A 21,307-nucleotide genomic window follows, 5' to 3' on the forward strand; every position below is an offset into this window, starting at 1 on the left:
GTGATTATTAACTTCAAATTCAACATTAGAATAAGAAATGTGTTGTTTCAACTTAAAAAAAGTATGTGTTCATGCTTAACTTAAAATATTAAGTTTAGTTAACTTCAGTTGTTTAGTTATCTAACTAATTGCAGCAACAAAAAAAAATGTACAGTGAGGAAGAACTTTGTGAGCACAGTCACTGAGACTGGATTTAAAGATGTACTCTATATATAAAAACTACAACCAAAACAATTGTGTGCAATAGAAATTTATTGAGAAGTCATGCATAAGTAAAAAAAAAAAACAGTATTGGAGGATTATAATGACGTAAGTTTCAGTAACATTTCATAGAATTCAATAATTTTGTATCAAAGGTCTGCTCAACACATTGCATTGAGAAACAGCAACAAAGACGGTTTGAAACCATAGCTTACTCACTGAAGACATTTAGCTCATGAAACATATTTGATGGCTAAATAACATGGGTAATATGAAAGATTTTGTGGAACGATGAATGTTCCAACAAGCCTTACTGCAAAAATTCTATATATAAAAAAGAATAATTATGTAAATGAGGGATTAGACTGTCTTAAAATGTATCTCACAAACAATACATTTTCTTTATAATGGCACTGTGGATGACAAAATCTACGTCCTCCATGCGAAAAAATCATTGTCAATCTGAGAGACCAGCTCTCAAAAACAAAAGACAGTTTTACATCTTTGTTCGTCATGACAGCAGGTGTTAAAATGTATAATATGTGTATTATCACAACGCAATGGCGTAGAAGAGATTAACTGACTGCACTTAGTAGATGTACATGTACTGATATTTAAAAAGTAGCTTTTTCAAGCATACAACAGATGACTTCAAAGCCAAATTGTGCATGGAAAGTTAAGAAAAGTGATATTAATTTAGATATACATTCCCTCATTATACAGGCACTTATGGATTCTTATTCCATTTTTGATTTAAGTGAATTTCAGTAACAACACATGCGTGGAACCCATGACAAAAACAAAAAAAAACTTGTTCACATTTTCCATATTATTATCTTCATTTTAAGCAGCTTTTTGTGGATTTTAGACTAAAATTATAAGTATAACAACATACATTTTTTGTTCGAATATTTCAAATGGAAGAGAAGAGCACAGAAACATGTGTGGAACAAATGCATCTAAACAATAAATGTAGCAATTAGGCAGCCACAAATGTGCATTGTGCTTCTAGAACCTAAATACACAAGAGCTAATACCTGTGAGAAACATTTAAAAATGTCATTCTGCGATATGGCAGGTTTGGCAATCATGTCTTGAGCAGAGAGGAAGATCTACTGTATCTTGTGAAATGTTGTGTTTGCAACATATGTGTGCTTTTTAATGCCTTGATTGGACACTGAATTAAGTGGAAGTTATTAAAATAACTGTAAATGAACAGTACCGAATGTTTAGAAAAAGGTCTCTTAGTCTTGTAAACCTGAATTTGATTCATTTCAATGATCATGCAATATAATGTGTGTTGACATTATTACCAATAGTATGTAAACAAATGAAACTATTTAATAAGTGCGAGACGTGCGACTGAAAGAAAAAGTGTTGGTGTCTGTTAATATGTCTAGCATAATGCAAGTGGATTAGAATTTTGTCCAATCCGCACAATAATTACTATCTAAATGCAAGTACTTTAGTTACTTTAATACTGATTTTGGTCCATATGTACAAATGGGTGAAATATTGGTCAAGCAATTAAAAGACAATGAAAAAAATCAATTTTTGATTAATCAAAAGGAATACTGTTCTTTGGTCTCTCGAAGTCACAGTTTGTTGAATGAAATACATTGAAAGATATAAGACACATTGTGATTGGCTAATGCTTAGCAGGTTTTGATCCCTCATTGGCTGTGGTTCAGCTGTCCTCGTCGTCGTCACTGATGAGTGTGCGGCCGTCCAGGGTGGTGTCTCTCTCCCGCAGGAACGTTTGACGGATGGCTTCCAGCTCGGTCAGCTCCAGACGGACCTTCTCCAGGTGGAATGTGCGGCGGTTCTGGATCTGCCTCAGTGGGAATGGGTTCATGTCTACAAAGGCCATGCTCATCAATTTCCTATGAGAAACACAAATAATCATGGTACTGAACAAACTATGTATGTATGTATGCATGTATACAGGTCCTTCTCAAAAAATTAGCATATTGTGATAAAGTTCATTATTTTCCATAATGTAATGATAAAAATTAAACTTTCATATATTTTAGATTCATTGCACACCAGCTGAAATATTTCAGGTCTTTTATTGTTTTAATACTGATGATTTTGGCATACAGCTCATGAAAACCCAAAATTCCTAGCTCAAAAAATTAGCATATTTCATCTGACCAATAAAAGAAGTGTTTTTAATACAAAAAAAGTCAACCTTCAAATCATTATGTTCAGTTATGCACTCAATACTTGGTCGGGAATCCTTTTGCAGAAATGTCTGCTTCAATGCGGCGTGGCATGGAGGCAATCAGCCTGTGGCACTGCTGAGGTGTTATGGAGGCCCAGGATGCTTCGATAGCGGCCTTAAGCTCATCCAGAGTGTTGGGTCTTGCGTCTCTCAACTTTCTCTTCACAATATCCCACAGATTCTCTATGGGGTTCAGGTCAGGAGAGTTGGCAGGCCAATTGAGCACAGTAATACCATGGTCAGGAAACCATTTACCAGTGGTTTTGGCACTGTGAGCAGGTGCCAGGTCGTGCTGAAAAATGAAATCTTCATCTCCATAAAGCTTTTCAGCAGATGGAAGCATGAAGTGCTCCAAAATCTCCTGATAGCTAGCTGCATTGACCCTGCCCTTGATAAAACACAGTGGACCAACACCAGCAGCTGACATGGCACCCCAGATCATCACTGACTGTGGGTACTTGACACTGGACTTCAGGCATTTTGGCATTTCCTTCGTTGAGTTGAGTTGAGTTAACTATTGTCCCCGAGGGGAAATTTTGCTTGGGCGCAGTGCAGAGTTGTTTCATAAAATGAACATCATACAAAACATCACAAATTACAAACAGAAGCAAATATAGACAAAAGAAAAAGAGACATAATTGACAACACAATTCCATGGATTAAAGTGCAAGTGCTTAAGCGCTAGTATGGTTGTTGGAAATTACTCCATTGTATTGAAGTTTTTGTAAAGTTCATATGCTAAGGTGCTAGTATATATATTGCACATTGCCCTATTGCACTGAGATCACAGGTAAAGTGCTGAAGTGCTCACATAGTTTTATTTCACATCGTTCAGCAGCTTAATAGAGACTGGCACGAATGATAATTTTAAGCGATTACTTTTGCATTTTGGTACACGGAGTCTTCTTCCCGATGGCAAGGTTTCATATTCAGGAAAGAGGGGATGTCTTCTCCCCAGTCTTCCTTCAGACTCTGGCACCTTGATTTCCGAATGACATGCAAAATTTGCTTTCATCCAAAAAAAAGTACTTTGGACCACTGAGCAACAGTCCAGTGCTGCTTCTCTGTAGCCCAGGTCAGGCGCTTCTGCCGCTGTTTCTGGTTCAAAAGTGGCTTGAGCTGGGGAATGCGGCACCTGTAGCCCATTTCCTGCACACGCCTGTGCACGGTGGCTCTGGATGTTTCTACTCCAGACTCAGTCCACTGCTTCCGCAGGTCCCCCAAGGTCTGGAATCGGTCCTTCTCCACAATCTTCCTCAGGGTCCGGTCACCTCTTCTCGTTGTGCAGCGTTTTTGCCACACTTTTTCCTTCCCACAGACTTCCCACTGAGGTGCCTTGGTACAGCACTCTGGGAACAGCCTATTTGTTCAGAAATTTCTTTCTGTGTCTTACCCTCTTGCTTAAGGGTGTCAATGATGGCCTTCTGGACAGCAGTCAGGTCGGCAGTCTTACCCATGATTGCGGTTTTGAGTAATGAAACAGGCTGGGAGTTTTTAAAAGCCTCAGGACTCTTTTGCAGGTGTTTAGAGTTAATTAGTTGATTCAGATGATTAGGTTAATAGCTCGTTTAGAGACCCTTTTCATGATATGCAAATTTTTTTAGATAGGAATTTTGGGTTTTCATGAGCTGTATGTCAAAATCATCAGTATTAAAACAATAAAAGACCTGAAATATTTCAGTTGGTGTGCAATGAATCTAAAATATATGAAAGTTTAATTTTTATCATTACATTATGGAAAATAATGAACTTTATCAGAATATGCTAATTTTTTGAGAAGGACCTGTACATACATACATACCAAACTCACCGGACACTTTATTAGGTACACCTGTTCAACTGCTCGTTAATGCAAAAATTTAATCAGTTAAAATATTTATTTTCTCCTTATTAAGATGAATATGATAATAAATGTATAAACATATAGTCGCTATATTTAGTCGAGCAATTATTGTATTTTCATGATTGCACGCACCTTGCATCCAAGATGGTACGTGTGAAGTACCGAAGGTACTTGAAAATGGTCATGGGATCCTGGAGCTTTAGAAATTCCTCTTCTTTGTACTTGAAGAGCGCAAGAGCAAATCGGAATATTATCTGCCAAGGTAAAAAGAAACATCAAAGTGCGTCAGCAACCAAGGAGTACTAAGGTCACCCTGAAACAATCAGGCTCATTATGGAAATTAAAAAAGAAAGGTGAGTATTAGTATTATCATCTGTATTATTAAGTATCATACATTAATTTAAGGATTTACAATGCTCATTTTAGGTTATGTAAAGTAGTAAATGTTTCACATCATTTGCTATTGTGGTTAAATAAACAAGGGGAAAAGTAGGTATCACTAGTATATAGTTAGAGCACAGCTGCTTGATTTCTAAGTATTCTATGTTTAAGGAACATGTGGCATTAATCCACCATACCTTTGGTCCCTCATAGAGAAAAGCGTCCCAGATCTTGAAGAGGATGTCACTGACCACACTGTCCACAAACACAACCAGGAACCAGTTGAAGGTGATGAGAGAGAAGTCTACCTTATAGTGCTCAAAATGAGCATGAAGCCTGGGTAACTTCTCGTACATCAGGTCCTTAAACACACGCTGATCTACCTACATCAAAAATAAGACCATTAAAACGGTTAACAAACCAAAACCATTTTGTAACAGGACAAAAACATAGATTTTTAAGAAAAATAATACAAAATATATTTAAGTCATTTAAAATATTATATTTTGGACCCTGCTGCTGTCAAATGTCAGCAATGACAAGCAATAACTAGAAGCGTGCCAATAATATGGTTTCAACTGAAAAGCAATTGGCAAGTCACTTCATCATGTGGTTAGTAATCGAAAACTTCGGTAAAACATGAGAGTATTCAAAATGTGGTTAAGTTTCCTCAACAAGTATGTTAATGTCTTGACGATGGAAAGGAACCTAAAAAACTAAAAAGTCAGAAAAAAAATATATATTAATCCGAGCGAATGAATTATCTTGCAACGGTACCTGTGAGCCTAGCAGTGTTTTAGTGTAATAGTCACGTGGCATGAAAACCTCCACAATGGCCACGAGACACCAGAAAGCATCTTCTTGGTCCAAATACAGAAGAGCAATTGCTGCCAGCCTGAAAAAAACAATAATCAGAAATCATTTAAAGGCCCACTAAAGTGCCTTGAAACGCACAGGTTTATTCAATGTGTTGATGTTACACAAATGAAGATCTTTTTGATGAAATCTGAGAGCTTTCTGTCCCTCCATAGACATCTACACAACTACAACTTTGACGCTTCGAAAATTTCAAAAAGACATCGTAAAACTAATCCATATAAAATAAGAGGTTTAGTCCAAATTCTCTGAAGAGATATGATCGCTTTATATGAGGAACAGATTGAATTTAGGCTTTATTCACATATAAACACTGATCAGCAAACATAAAAAGACGCTCAACCAAACATGCTTGATGCGTGTGAACAAACCTCTTGCATAAAGCTCAAACGTTCTGCGTAACACGAGAATGAACCTCATTGGTTCTTGCTGAAGCTCAAACATGCTGCGTACCACAAATTTGAATTATGAACTTTTTGAAGCGTAAAAGTGGTAGTTGTGTAGCTGTCAATGGAGGGACAGAAAGCTCTCAAATTTGATCAAAAAGATTTTAATTTGTGTTCCGAAGATGAATGAAAGACTAACAGGTTTGGAGTGGCATGAGGGTGAGTAATTTATGACAGAATTTTTATTTTTGGGTGAACTATTCCTTTAAGGCCAACATACTGTACTCATACCAAAAGTAAAAAAAAATTAAATTTGATTTCAAGGGGGCTATTAAGAAGTTGATTTCGCTTTAGACATACAAATACCCCAGCAATGAAGTCAAGAGCTGATGGAATCATTTGGATCTGCTACCTGTTAAGGCCTTGGCAGTAGCCGATATCTGGATTCCTCCAAGAAAAAGCCAGTAGCACGTTCCTGAGTTTCTGGATGCCATCTGAGTCAGGAGAGGCATAGTGCTTGTTGTTTGGTAGCGTCCGCAGAAGATCGAGCTCTATTTGCTTGCAGGCCGGGTTGGGTTTATCGTTCGCCGTGCACAGAAGGTTTTGGTAATAGTCTTTCGACTGGCTGTCACGAATCTTCTTCACATGGAAGCTCACGCACCAGATCCACACCTTGGAACGGTGGATATGGGGCACCCCGCTTCGCATCAACGCCTTCAGCTCTGGAGATCGAACCATCTCTCTGTTCATGGTGATGGCCAGGTAGTTGTCCCACTTCACTCTGACTGATGTCTCCTGGTCTGTCAGGGAGAGAGACTTCAGGTCCAGCGCTCTCTTTTTTGCTTCAAGTTTTTCCTCCTCATCTTCTTCCTCCGGGACAGTTTTGAAGCCAAAAATGTCATATTCACTATATGAGAAAGGTAACATTTTCACTGGTTATATGTACAATTTGTAACACAGGAGGCAACAATTTTCAAAGTAACAAAGCCAAATTTCAAAAGTAAGCTAGTAGAGATTAGCAAAACAACAAATCTAGTAGTTGGTGAGTTCTCAAAAGAACTTGTTGAAACCAATAAGTAGCTGAAATCAAACATTTGTATTAGGATAGATCCACTTAAGAAGAACATGACATGCTTAGTGGAAGCAAACATCAACAACAAGTAGCATTTGAAAAACACTAACATGACCAAACATGTTTGAAGATGGGATCTTTAGAAGTGTGGCAGCACAAAAATGAAAGTAAACAAAAAAATCTTATGGTGACAGAACTAGTTATACTGTTTGTTTCAGTAACCAAAAGTTTAAAGGAGCAATATTTTATAAATTTGCATCATCATTTCCCCATACTTCCCCTTGTTATATTAGTCAAGGTTTCTTACTTGATCATCTCTATACCTTCTCTTGGCCCCTTACAATTAAACTGACATTTTTTTACTACTGTACCTTTAAGACTGCAATATGTAAATGACCTCTGCTATGACTGAACTCTTTGCATATGAAATGAATAACAATAGACCTTATTCATTTTTGGATTGTTCTGCTGACAAAAAACTGCAAAAATATCTTTCCAAGGAATTTAAGCGGACAAAAAACTCCCGACAATATGAGCTGTGGAAAATTGTGATCTAGGAGTACAGCTTTTTACAGCGGATGCAATTGAAAACACGGTAAGTTTATCTTTCACAGCCGTGCTTTCATACCAGTCATGGCGCTGCTCTGAATAAGGTCTATTCTTTGCCAACTTACTGAATATACTGAATTTATGTTGACATAAACAAGAACGGCCAACCTTTTCATGTTTTGTGACTTCATTATCATGGGGGGTGGGCATGATACCTGACAGCGTTGGGTTTAAGGATAGGGTGCTCCTGCTGGTCTGCACTCTCCACCTGTAGCGCATCTTCTAGTAAGCGGGTGATGACCTCTCCACTATGGGTCTGCTCGGAGGAGGAGCACACAGGGGTCTTCACTTCCTGTAGTAGAACCAGGTACTTGCTCTCCACCTGACACATCTTGGCTTCCATACTGTTGTACTGTAGAACACACAACAAATGAGGAAAGAAAGGCCAAAGAACAAAAATTATTCCTCCGCAAACAAAATCATGCACAAACAACCTTGCAAAGGATAGTGGAATGCTAGGGGAAAGGAAAAGGAAATGCTAACATGGCACATTAGAAAGAATCTGTAAACAAAACATCAAGGATGGTTGTGCGCATTGAGTAGCTGAAGTCACAGACCTTTGCCTCTAGCACTTTCTCTCTGGATTCAGCATTTCTTCGTAAGACTGTCAACTCGAGAATTTCTTTGTTCAAGAATTTATTTTGGGATTTGTAGCCCTGAAGACTGTCCTGGAAAAGTGTGAAAACCCAACAAGTTGTATGTAAGAATAAAAATAATCACAACTTTTACAGGTATGTACTGTTACTGTGCTTGGACAAGCAACTGAAAATATTAAAAGGACTAAATCTGAATATTATTTTACATTTCTGTAATAGATTCACTTAACATTTGTTACCCAACACCCAACAATTCCAATCCCTCCCTACCATGTTAGTAGGGCTGTCAACTTTAGTCGTTTAGTCGACTAATCGGTCGATGCCGTCTTGGTCGACTGACATTCTTATTGGTCGACCAGTTGCATTTTTTTTTTTTACAAATAGAAAGAAATTTTCAATGATTTACTCCTTGATATTTATTCCTTTATAAGCAGTTATATATTACTGTATTCTAAATATAATTAGCCTATGGTTTATCCCCAAATTTAAATGCTTTAATTTAGGCTATTTTGTAACAGCGCCACAGTTTAGCGCACACACATAGAACACTCGGTTCGCACCTGTGGCTGGCTGCGCTGCTGCTTCGTGCTCAGTAAGGGATATAGGTAGTTTAGCTGTATTCGTTCAGTTAGAACGCTACTTGTTTTCGGTTTTTATGTTTTTATACACTATAATGTTTTTATCTCGATGCGGCGTGGACGCACTTGGAAAAAAAAGAGCGCGTCGCACCGCGACCGCGTTGCTTCCATCATGAGCGCGCACACCGCGCGCCTACATTTGAAATCGAACTTGAGCGCGCAAAAGACGTGAGCAGTCCCTTTAACGGGTTTATCATGCTGACTCAATATATTGTGTTTTCTTGATATGTTTTTGTTTTTGTTTGTACACTTGACGCATTTGAAAATAGCCTAAATAATGTAACAAAACGAAATTAAACCTATATGCAGTCCTACAATACAGCCTATTATTATTAGGATCGTTTTTTAGGCTCTTTGGTTTTTTTTTTTTTTTTTGTGTGTGTGTTTGTTTTAAAACTCCTAGACCGGCTGGACAAAAGTTAACCCATAGCTTTGAAAGTAAAGAAGAATATACAGCCTGTATAAACGAGAGCTTTTGTTAGGATTTTTCATTGTGGCAGAATCAGATAGCAGTTATATATTTTTTTTGTAGCGTGTGGTGTGGTCAGCTGCGCGATTGTGACTGTTACTATAGACCTAGGACAGTGCTCCTCACTTTTTGCAGTAAAAAAAAAAAAAAAGATTTTTCAAATAATTGTTTTATTATTATAGTTTTATGTATTTTTGATGTTTTTTCGTTGTTGTTTTATAAATGCCCTATGACAATTGTTAAAAAAATGTTCAATCAAAACATCGCGTCTTTTTTTTTTTTTTTGTCGACTAATCGTTGCGCAGGACAAGACTTTGGTCGACTAAGGATTTCTTTGGTTGACTACAGCCCTACATGTTAGTATACTAATTGGTTAACCATGACATCAAACACCACAACTATCATGAACCTAACCTGCAATATACAGACAAATAATACCAAAAAGGATCTGAGACTTGAATTTGTCTAATGATCAAACACTCAAGACTTGACTTGAATTCTACGTCAAGTACTTCTGTACATGCCTTAATCTTGCATGTAACTGTTGCCAATGTCAGATATATTCCAACCTAAGCTATTAATAATCTCACAAACACATTCTGATCTACTGAGTAGGAAGTACATGTAACACTGTTCTTTTCTTGTACTACCTTCAGGCTGTCCAACTCTTGTTGTTCCCTAATTCCACTAGGTGAGTTGGATTCAGCTGACTGGGTTCCTCCTTCGTCACTCTGCTGGGAAAGTTTCATGATGACTTCGTCCTTGGCCTGAATGGTCTCCATGAGCATGCCCAGCTGTTCATTTATCTCCCCGATTTTGATCTTCAAACTTTTCAACTCCTGTTGAAGACTCTCCTTCTCCAAGGCTAGCCTCTCCATATGACCACAGAGATCTTTGATCTGGGTGTCCCGCTCTTTCAGTGCTTTGTCCACCTCAGTCTCTTCTTCATTATGATTGTGAGGCACCATGTTCCCAGGAGGCACTGTGGAACGCCAATCGCATTGGGAGCTACGTAGTGTTTGTTGGAGAAGACAAACCAACTCCTGGTAGAGGGGAATACGGTGTGAATAAGTCTCTAATATAGTTCAGCAGAGCACAGTGACCCATCAATTACTTACACAACTCAGACACACACCAACTGATCTGATCGGACAAAATGGGGATCCTTTATAATCACTGATCACTCTTTAAAGTCCTGAGGTCAAAGTTTACTTTAATCCATTAGAACAGGGGTAGTCTACCCTGCAGCTGGTAGGCAACCATCCTGCCGTATTGCTCCAACTCTAATCAAACACACCTGAACTAGAAAATAACAGGCAGGTGTGTTAAGGCAGAATTGGATCTAAAGTCTGCATGACGGTAGCCCTCCAAGAATGGGGTTGGCTACCCTTGCATTTGAACCAGTTACGAAAATGTAGACATCCATTTGAGTCATTGAGCTCTTGTCTTCAGATTGACTAAATTACTCATTCATGGTTTCTTACTTGTGTCTGGGACACAAAAAAAGTCAAGGAATTTTAGAGCACTTGCTTTACTAGGACTCTTAACTTAAGAGTCAAAATAAGAGTCAAAATAAGTTGGGGGCTTGTCCGGTATAAGTCGAAAGTCATTTATGTTACATCTTGACCCTAGAACGGTCTGGTATTGTATTAGGGATTACTAATTAGATCAACATTTTGGAGAAAGGCAATGATAACCTTCAGCATTCAAAGTCTTTTATCTTCATGGACCAGTGCATTATCAGCAAAACACTGATACAACAAAAAAAAAACACGGAGATCAAAGTTAACAATTATTCTGTACAAACATTCAATTTGCCCTGTACAATTTTTTCAAGAGTCTGCACATGGTGAAATGACTGAACATTAAATATGACATCGAATTGAAAAACAGGTACATTGGTTAATTCAAATTAACAAAATTAGTCGTTGAGTCTTCAGGAACAAAGACCCAGTGATCGGTTGGTTGGCTGGAACAAGTTTTGGTTTGATAAATACTTTTCTCAGCATGCTTTTTTAGTTGTTAATAAAACACAACACCATTTCAAGTCATTAGCAGTCTCATTAAGGTAGGGACACACCAAACCGATGCCAAAGAACTAGCGCTGATGAAAGCCTGTCGCCTGTGTTGGGGGGAAGTCTGAGCTTGAACACACCAAAAGGACTACAGCCGACTAAGAGCTAGGACGCTCGTTCTGCGGCTGCGCTTTAAGGAGATAACTGTCTATTTCAGCAGATATATTCAAAAAGGCAAAGCGAAACTAAGACTGCAGATATACAGACCATAGACAAAGCAGCGCTTGCTAACCATTTTGAATATCAATCATGCTGATCACGTTCTTTATTTCCCTCAGCTCCTGTTATCATGAAAATATTCGTGCACTGGAATGCTCCGGTAAGTGACGTAAAATTAGAACAGCCTTCTATCTGTGCAGTCATGACTTTGCTCGCTTTCATCACTTTTGCCCTTATTCTCGTGCACTGACTCGTTTGCTAAACTGAACAGCCAATCAGAATTCTCTCTCATCGACGGCCTGACTCTCAAAAATGGCCTGGTGTGTCCCTCCCTGGCTTTCCACCCAATTCACCCAATAATTGAAAACATTTATATTTTGAATATGCAAATCCTAAAAAGGTTAATAAAATGTTATCAGTTATCTTGTAACATTGAATAACCACATATCGTTGTTTATATATGTTACACATAATCCTTATTTAGAGTTGTTAATGTGTTAAACGCACATCTATGGGCCAAAGGGGAACTCTAAAGGGAAAAACATAACAACAGTACCCATTTTGTGGTTCTCAAGGCCCATGTTTTAGATCCGCTAACACCTTTATAGAAAAGCACACAGAGATGTATGACTGGAGAAGCAAGCATTTACTGCCCCAAAGCTTTATGGTGGGTATTAGAAAATGCTTTGAATTACAAATGTAGAAGAAAATGTATAATCATCAGATACTGTGTCAACATTAACTTGCACAAGGGAAATCCCCATGTAAAAGCATTACAAGGAATGAGGAAACTACAACATGGAAAAGAAAAAAACAACAACCCAGAAATAAATAATAATAAATAATTGAAGACACATTTTACAGGTTGCCATTTCACAAGCAAATACTATATTAATACACTTTTGAAAATTTAGAATGGGATTGCAAACTAACATTTGATACTAACGCTGACCGCCGAGGACACAATATAAATAAAATATGGTTTATGATTCTGCTTTCTTTTAAAAAACTACCACTACTAGATTTATTCATATTGTACCTTCTGACTGGCGAGTTCCTCTCTGAGGTTGTTCTCTTGCTCCTGCAACCGGTTGATCTCTTCCTGCTGGCTCTGAATGCAGAGCTGCAGTTCGGAGGTCTTGGTCCCATTACACTCAACCGGCGAGCTCTCTGCGCTGCGGTTAACTTTGCCAGAGCCCACCTGAAAGGACCGTTTCATCCTCGAGGTGTTGCGGAAATCAAACGTGAACGCTGAGCCAATGGAGTCTGTGGACAGTCAGGAGTGAGTTTAAAAGGCCTCTCAATTGAATAATTTGAGTTTTATTAAGTTAAATCTCTGAATTATGATCTTACATCGGTGAAAGTGAGATGGGCTCTCCCGGCGTTGGCTGTCTGCTGGGGATTTGTGATCCGGTGCGTCTTTGGTTGGAGGATCCACCATTTCCCAGTCTTCATTGCTGCCTGTGTAAAACACACTGCGTCTGTTCTCTCCTCCTCGGCTGGGCCGCAGGTGAGACATGCTATTTCTGATAGATGGTACAAGGAATGAAAAATCCCATTGTTTTCACACAATGTAGTTAGGAGGAGCAAAATTCATGCCATCCGTAAAAGTAATAACTCAATCACAGTATATTATAACATGCTACCGCTGATGTCAAATGTTCATCTGAGTTACATAGTAAAGGTTAATTCCAAACCTTGAGATGATAAAGAAATACGTGGTACATTTATCTTGCTATCAGCATGTTCTGGGATCATCGTTTTTTTTAAACCAATCTCACATGACTTCTTTTATTTGCATAAGGGGTCAAAGTATTCTATTCACAGCCTCTTAAAATGTAACACAGAGCAGCTGAAGCATTTCCAACTAGTTTAGTTTGTTTATCAGTGCTGTAATCCAGATTCAGTCCTTTGGCCGGCTTCAGTATTACGTAATCTAAACAGATCCAAAGTCTTTTGGAAAGTTTGAGGAAGAGATCACACATGGCTAGAGTCGTCAAAGTAGTTAAATATGAACAATTCGAAATCAAGATGCGGATGTACATATAACTTAACAATTTATAATTATAAATGCATAAATAAAGACCATTAAAAGTGGAAATTTCTTGGGTTTCAACCACAAGTCCCCTAATAAATGAACTATACTGACTAAGTGGGATGTGTAGTACAATGTGTTAGTAACCAGACTGATATCAAATATATCTATGAATTATACTATATTAATATTAAGAAAATATAAGGCAGATTTAAAAACATAATAATTTGAAGCAAATTGAAGGTTATTAAAAAACAAATATTAATGTATGACTGTATGCGAAACAGGATTAAATGTTGTTTTGATACAAATTGCATATAGATTTTCAGATCATCAAATCCAAACCAATTCTGTTTGTCCAGAGTTTGTAAGGAATGGGTCCTAAATTCCAAATCATAATAAAGAAAAATAAAACAAAAATAGAAAAAGCATGAAAATATGATTTTATATTACAGGAGTTGTTGATGTTACATTTTTTGTTTGTTTTGTTCTTTGTAGTACTTGCTCTACATGCAATTTGATGTCCAATAGCAATAAACGTCCATTCTAGTGCGAGTCTCCCAGACCTACCTGAGCCCAGAGCCCCAGTGTCGGAGGGAGTTGAGAGCTGCGGTAGGTTGTGCCACAGGGTTACGTGATGACTGGAGCCCGACCAGCCCATCATTGTCCATCTCCAAAGCAAAGTCATTCCGAACACTTTCCATGCTCTCGTTGGGCTTCTCGTTGAGCATCGCTTCTAAAACAACACAGTCACGGTTTGAGTGATCGGTGTTCATTTGTGTGTATCAACCGTCACAGTCTGGCGCTTTTCATAGTGTCATTCATCAATCCAAGATGTGTCCTTATTGCCACACATCAGTCCATTTGCACAACAGAGAAATAAGTAGTTTGAGACTACAAAACGACTTTAGTGTCCCTTATTAACGTATTTGCAAACATTTAATTTAACCATAAATGATGCAACTTTTAATATGTGCCAATACAGGGATTTTTCAATCATTAGAATGAACCATTTAAACGTTTTTATCAATGCTAATAATGGTAACAGGATTGACAATTTGTTGCACAAAATAATATGCAGATTTTGATAAAAAATAAAGAAAATTTAAGATTTTTCCTGTACATTCAATTGGATGCACTTTTAAAAATAAAATTAAGTTTTATTCCCCTGGGTTATGTAAACCTGTTACCAGTAAATCTCCCTTCTCTATAATTAATCTACAGTTGCATAAACTTGTCAAAATTACATCATCATATTTTTAGGAAGCGAACTCTTCAAGCACAAAAATGTCTTCTAATAATAATAATCATAATGTAGAGAATCACTATGTATTGTATTTTTGTCCACAATCTTAAATTATCAACCATGCTACTGTGAGTTTGTACAGTAAATAATTTATTGTACAGTAGATATTTATAGAAATATCAGAAATAAATTATCTTTCTAATAAGTATCTTGTAGTGCCATGCACAATGTTAGTAATTTCGAAATAAAGTCTAAAATTGTAAACCCTATTACCTTTAGTTTTATTCCAACATATATTTATGTATATAGTTATGTATTGCCAGAATAAGCAAATATTTATGTAATGTAAATAAATACTACAGAATAAATGACAGAACTTTGGCAAAATTAATACTCTGTTAAAACAGACCCTACTAAGTCTGTCTTTTATATGCTACAATCTTCATGTATGAAAATACAGTCAGGAAGTATCAGAAACTACTACAAATATAGTCTTTGACTCCATGGTGCAATAATAATGTTGTTGGCGAATATCTAGATTTTAGCAAGTGTAAAGCACATTTACAGTTCTAAATCTAGCTGTACTCCCATTGACTGCATAACCAAAGTTATTGTGATACCAAGACTATGAGCTCTACTTTACTATCATTTCGCTGAAACATTCCTGAATGTTGTTTGCATGTGAAATCATGCTTCGTATGCAAAGTTGCCAAAAAATGACATTATAAAGGTCAGTAACAAATGCTGATCAATTGAATTTAATGACTAATGCAGAGAGAAATTCACAGGTGCATTTTATCTGTTCATTAAAAATTATTTGCTAATGACTTGCAAACTGACACTAATAAGGAGGAAGCGCACTCGCCTTTTGTTTTGGTTCTGCCTTTTCGACTTCAAAAATAATGCTAAATGCTACAGACATTCTCAGAGCAGAAACCACAAAACTGTCTACACCCTTTACAGTCCCTCATTAAAAGGAAAGGGAAAAAACTTCAACCCTTTATTTCTTTATCATTATCTCATTGTTGGCTGCTATTACTACAAAATTCTGTCCGACTTTATTTATTTATTCGTTCATTTATTTATTTATTTGTTTGTTTTAATTATAACAACAATTTTAGTTCTAAACCAAAAACAATTATATTTACATTTAATTATTATTATTAAATAAATTATTTGTAATATTTTCACATCTAACATAGGACTTTATACATATATAAAAAATTATATTATATATATAATTATATATATATATATATATATATATATATGTATGTATGTGTGTGTGTGTGTGTGTATATATGTATATATATATATATATATATATATATATAATATTTATATAAATATATTATATTTATATAATATTATATTATATATGCTAAATATATTCACTATATTACCACATTCATTATATTTTTACCATCATAAAAAGTTTTTGTAACAGCCACTTTTAAATGTTTATAATTCAACAACGAATTCGATTAGAAAAATATCATTAAAACGCTATTATTATAACTTTATTGTTGGTATACAAATCAGTTGTTTTTTACCTTTATTATTAGTAATGGACCAACTGACAGGGTTATAGTTTACAGCATTACTTGAGAACGATTTTTTTTTTCCTTGAGAAAAACTGACATGTACTGCACCTGATGTATATCCAATTGAATCGTTTTGAAGTTTGTGAATTGAAATTGCGTCGAATCATGAAATGTGTGTCAATAACCATCCCTAGCATGTACTCACAGATACCAAATAACATTCCACTTCTATATTTACACGCATGCTTTCTGGAAAATATGTAAAACAGTGTCACACGGACTGAGGAATCATGTGCATTTACAGTATGATTCACCTCACCTACAGATTGACTCACCTCACATGATCAATAGCAAACAAACTACAGGTTGACACAGAAAATTCCACATAAGAATAGAGGACATGATCAAAAACTGATTTTTATCTTTGTTGTGTATTCACTTTGTATTCGTCACGGCCTGCTCACTTCTCCATATAATCTCACCTGCATCTTTGGCCACCAGGCCCGTATGTGGATGGAACGGGGTGGGGGAGCACCAGCTGTCTCTGTGACCAGACATGTTACAGAACTCCCATCGTTTCTGCTGTAACTGTTGCAGCCAGTAATGCATCACCTGTCTGTTGGGTGCCTGCATGCAGAAAGGGCAAAAAAAAAAAAAAAAGCCGTGTGAAACCAAGGCTCTATTTTTGCTTGTCGTTTTGTGGTACAACAGCAGTCTTCAGAGGAACAGGGTCAGGTGTGAAAGTGACTGTCCCCTTTGAGAATAATCATGCTTGTTTCGTTCTCAGTTCCAGTTTGGTGATGAAGTTGCTCTTTAACTGTGAGAATCAAACACATTTAAAAACAGAAAAAAACACAGAAAATAAATGGTCAATTAGTGCCCACAAAAAAGAAATTCATTTTAAAAACCAAAGTTCTTAGAAATGTATCGTTTGTATTTATTTTGGATTCATCTGGTTTTGAAAGTCTTTAATACCAATTTTGAGAAAAGTTTCAATTTAATGCCTCTAAAAATGCCATATGGTGTAACATTTTCCCTAAATCTTGAATACATTCAAGATTAAGTGTACACATCTTAATATTTCCACAAAAAAAAATTCAGTTGGAAAAAGATATCACATATCATGAAAGATGAATTCATAAATACCATAATGGTTAGGGGGACACTCGCACCACATGGCACTTCTTAATTAACATTGCTGTGTCAAAATCATCTGAAATTTAATAAACGGTACTGACTTCAAACAGTCATGCAGGAGACCTCTATTATATAATTTCATGTTTTATTTATTTATTTATTTTACATCTTGGATGCACCACATGCCATGAGCGGTTTTGTTCTTTTCCTAAGAAATAATAAAGGATTATTTCAAACTACTTGAGGTTTTCTTTTCAGGAATTCCTTCTTTTAATGAGGCTTTTTTAATTTCATTATAATATTGGGACAGTTGTATTACACATAATAGTACGCATAACTCGAGTCTTTAGTGACTCGGGACGTTATTCATTTTAAAGTTAGACATCAACCTTCTTAGTATTCCTCAATAAATTCATTATAAACAATATAACACTGTTAAACAATATAAATTGTATTCTTTTTTTTTGGTAAAAATTGTATTGGGTCACTAACGACCCGAGGTGTGTAACAGTGTAAGTACATTTGTTCTGCACAACAATAATTAAATTTTTGATGACTGAATAAGTGCAATTCAGCGTCTGATACAATGATGAAGTGACGGTTCACTCATAGTTAGTGCAGGCAGAAAACAAAAGAATAGGAACTATCATCAGCAAAACTTCTAATATCAATCAATCTAGAACACCATCCGTGTTAGATATAGATCCTAGTCGCCAAAGACCTGAATGTGTAATAATGATTGGCGAAAAATCATTCATTTAAGTGTTAAAAATGCATTTGAATTCAGAGACTAAGGCATGCTTATCATAAAAACTTGTATTCAAGACACTAAATGTACATGAATGCATTGCATTTTAAATATAGCTCTGAATAAATTAGTCAACAAAATATTAGCATAATGTCATTTACCCCACAATGCTACATTGCATGGTAGGCTATGCAAAGTTTAGCAGTAAACACTGACATCAGCCAGCACAGGCATGCTGGGACCCGTCCCAGCTCAGATCCGTTTGAAGACATTTCCTTCAACCTAGATCCTGATAACAAATCGCTACACTGCAGTGTCATGAGGGCCTGAAGCCAAGTGAGTGTTATGCACAATTCCATTTCTAGAACTTGAAGTTAAGAAAGCACCATCCTGTTGCATTACTGAAGCGTTTTAGATCTGATAAACCGCTTTCCATGTCCAGCGAGAAGACCAAACTGTTGCAGAGCTTGCAAAGACAGCACAGTCCACAATTAATCTTGTGTTATAGTCCTACATTCTCCAGTCATGAGGAAAGAGGTTTGTATCCTAACAACAGCTGAATGACTGAGCCAGTGTGCCTTGTGTGAAGAAATATTCCCTTCTGTCTGCATGCATCCTTACATAGTTTTATATATATAGGTTAATTATACATATTGTATAGGTAAAATTATGCACATATACATGTAAAATTATGCATGCATGGTGCACCAAAATCGTGCATGATATACAATATTTTCTCTTTAATATATTATAAAAGGGAAAATATTAAATTATGCACAATTTTGGTTTACTGTAGGTCACTTTAAGGATGGTCAGTAACCACTTGTTGCACTTGAACTTTCTCACAGCCACTTCACGCCGTTCAAATTCATTAAGAAAATAGTCTTTCATAAAGAAGCCAATAAATTCAGTGGTTTTAATCTTTATATGGAGAACTGCTGATTCTTATTGGCACAGGCAGCAGAAGTATAAGATCTACATACCTTCAGTAGGAACTCCTTCCCCTCGGTGTGGATCTCAAAAAGCCCCTCATCGACCTCTACATCATATCTGAAACAAGCATCCGCGATCTCAATGTGTCCCAGTGGAAGGGCGTCTTGAGGAGTCTTAAAGTAATACAAATAACATTTTCTGGGGTCGTACACAAACCAGCGCGTTTTGAAGCCTCTCAGGGGCCCTTTCACTGTCAGTTTATTAAGGTAGCCGCATAATTTGGAGTTCTGGTCCTTCGTGCCATCGCATTCGGCCACATCGAAGGACTTGGTCGCCAGGATCTGAGAGTTCCTGCTGGGATTGGCAGCGCTGTCATCCTCTTCATGCATCTTTCTCTGGACTTTCGTCTCTATCAGCGACAGCGGACACAAGTTTCCATCCGCATGACGTCACATGACTTCCGACGTGAGAGGACGATGGGACGTGTAGTTTTGCTGCACAAGCTATCGTTAGAATTGGGAAAAATGTGTAAAGACTCGTAGAAAGGTTGATTCATAAGAAACATATTATAAAGCGGGAAAACAGAATAAAAATTATATAGTATAATACAGTCTATAATTAATATAGCATAATAATAATAAAGATGTAAAAAACGAAATATCATATAATATCATATATATATTTTTATTTATCTTTATTTTATATAATATTAAAAATAATAATTTAATAAAAAATTTTTATATAATTTTTGTAAATAAATTGATAAATAAATAAATACATTTATTTATGTATTTATCATTTCATTATTTCATTTAATTTCTTTTTTATAGCCTACACCTATATTTAATTTAATTTAATTTAATTTTACTGCTGAGCCCACAAGCAGCATATTTTGCCTTTGTCTCTCGGGTGACTGTTAGGGGGCGCAAAAGAGTCATATTTGCACTCTCAATTCAAGAGCTGCAGTGTATGTTGTTTTACCTGATATGCTTGTTTTACACCTATGCTGATTATATTAAGATATGTCTGTTTAATTTAGTCTGAGTTGAATGTAATTTTTATGAAGTCCAGATTCTGTCTGTGTAACATTTAGCCAATGTAATCGGCCTATATTATATATAAAAAAAATATATATAGGCTAATAATTTAATAAAAAACAGATATACAACAGCACTTCCTATGCATGTTTAAGGAAGTATTACCACAAAATATGTACATATGACATAGATATATGCCATAAATGCTATTTATTTAACATATTTGAGGATTGCTTCATATTTGATATTCCATCTGGGGCATCAATAAAATATAAAAATAGATTATAAACATGTCCATAAATGATCTGATATGCTTGCCTTACATGCTGAAACTTTCCATTAAAGTGTTTGTGTTTTAAAGCTATTGTTATGTTGTAATTTCTTAAATCATCTCTAATTCCAGTAAAAGCTGACTTTCCTACATCATCCCGTCTACTGGGATTACTGGAAACATGAATAATACAGATGAATTACATTAGAGACTGATCCTACCCAGGGAATGAAAGTGATCCTCACATCAGGAAGAGAGATACAAATGAGACGAGAGGACAAGCCTATATGATTCTGCTCTCATCTCATGTGACAGAAACCATTTAATGCTTCGGAAAAAAGTCTGACATACTTATAAGCAGGGCTGTCTTTATCTCTGAATCTGACGTTCTGCTTGTTAGAATGTCGAAACATTAACTTTTGTTTGTTAAACTGTTTCCATGCCCCCAAAATATCTGTGGTTGCCATGGCTGCTGCTCTAACAGTTTTGTTTGAGATGAAAAGTGAGAGGGAAACACTTTGGTTTCCTGCACCATAAGCTTTCCTGAAGGTGCCATCTGTTGAAACCAATGACACAAGTCACGTTACAAACTGCTTTATTCAGAGCTGGAAAACCTTAATAGAAAAATGTATTTTGCATAAACAGTGGCTTCTGTTTAATAACAATTATGGTAACACTTTGCCATAAGGTCCAGTTAGTTAAACATTAACTAAGAAATACATTTGTTACAGTAGCCTATTTATTCATCTTTTGTTATGTTTAGTTAAACCTTAAATGCATGAATGTTTTGCCAGTCATTATAATGGATCTATATCTAACGCATATGG

The 21,307-nt window shown here is 36.3% G+C and overlaps 1 protein-coding gene across 1 annotated transcript; it reads right to left on the minus strand.

The window, feature by feature from the left end:
* Positions 1-234: 234 nt before the first annotated feature.
* Positions 235-19,641, minus strand: tbc1d2b (TBC1 domain family, member 2B). The gene is made up of 13 exons (XM_077211084.1): positions 19,223-19,641; positions 16,837-16,981; positions 14,135-14,300; positions 12,883-13,055; positions 12,569-12,795; positions 9,946-10,338; positions 8,150-8,260; positions 7,748-7,944; positions 6,324-6,818; positions 5,427-5,544; positions 4,847-5,032; positions 4,401-4,522; positions 235-2,084 (listed from the first exon to the last, which is right to left on the minus strand). The coding sequence occupies exons 1-13, from the start codon at positions 19,559-19,561 to the stop codon at positions 1,889-1,891; spliced, it is 2,868 nt and encodes a 955-aa protein (XP_077067199.1). The 5' UTR covers positions 19,562-19,641; the 3' UTR covers positions 235-1,888.
* Between the last annotated feature and the right edge of the window lie 1,666 nt (positions 19,642-21,307).

The sequence above is a fragment of the Siphateles boraxobius genome, unplaced genomic scaffold, assembly GCF_051911475.1.
Source record: "Siphateles boraxobius isolate OS27281-9 unplaced genomic scaffold, OSU_SipBor_1 65, whole genome shotgun sequence".
In the NCBI taxonomy this organism is placed as follows: Eukaryota; Metazoa; Chordata; class Actinopteri; order Cypriniformes; family Leuciscidae; genus Siphateles; species Siphateles boraxobius.

What these genes read in the sequence shown, in the direction of transcription:
- tbc1d2b (XM_077211084.1), bottom strand. Translation starts at nt 19,561, where the DNA reads ATGCATGAAGAGGATGACAGCGCTGCCAATCCCAGCAGGAACTCTCAG. An exon ending in CCTGGTGGCCAAAGATGCAG is followed by an intron (nt 14,301 to 16,836) that starts GTGAGATTATAT and finishes GTGTTGTTTTAG; the next exon opens with AAGCGATGCTCAACGAGAAG. An exon ending in AAACACTGCTAGGCTCACAG is followed by an intron (nt 5,033 to 5,426) that starts GTACCGTTGCAA and finishes TTTTTGATGTAG; the next exon opens with GTAGATCAGCGTGTGTTTAA.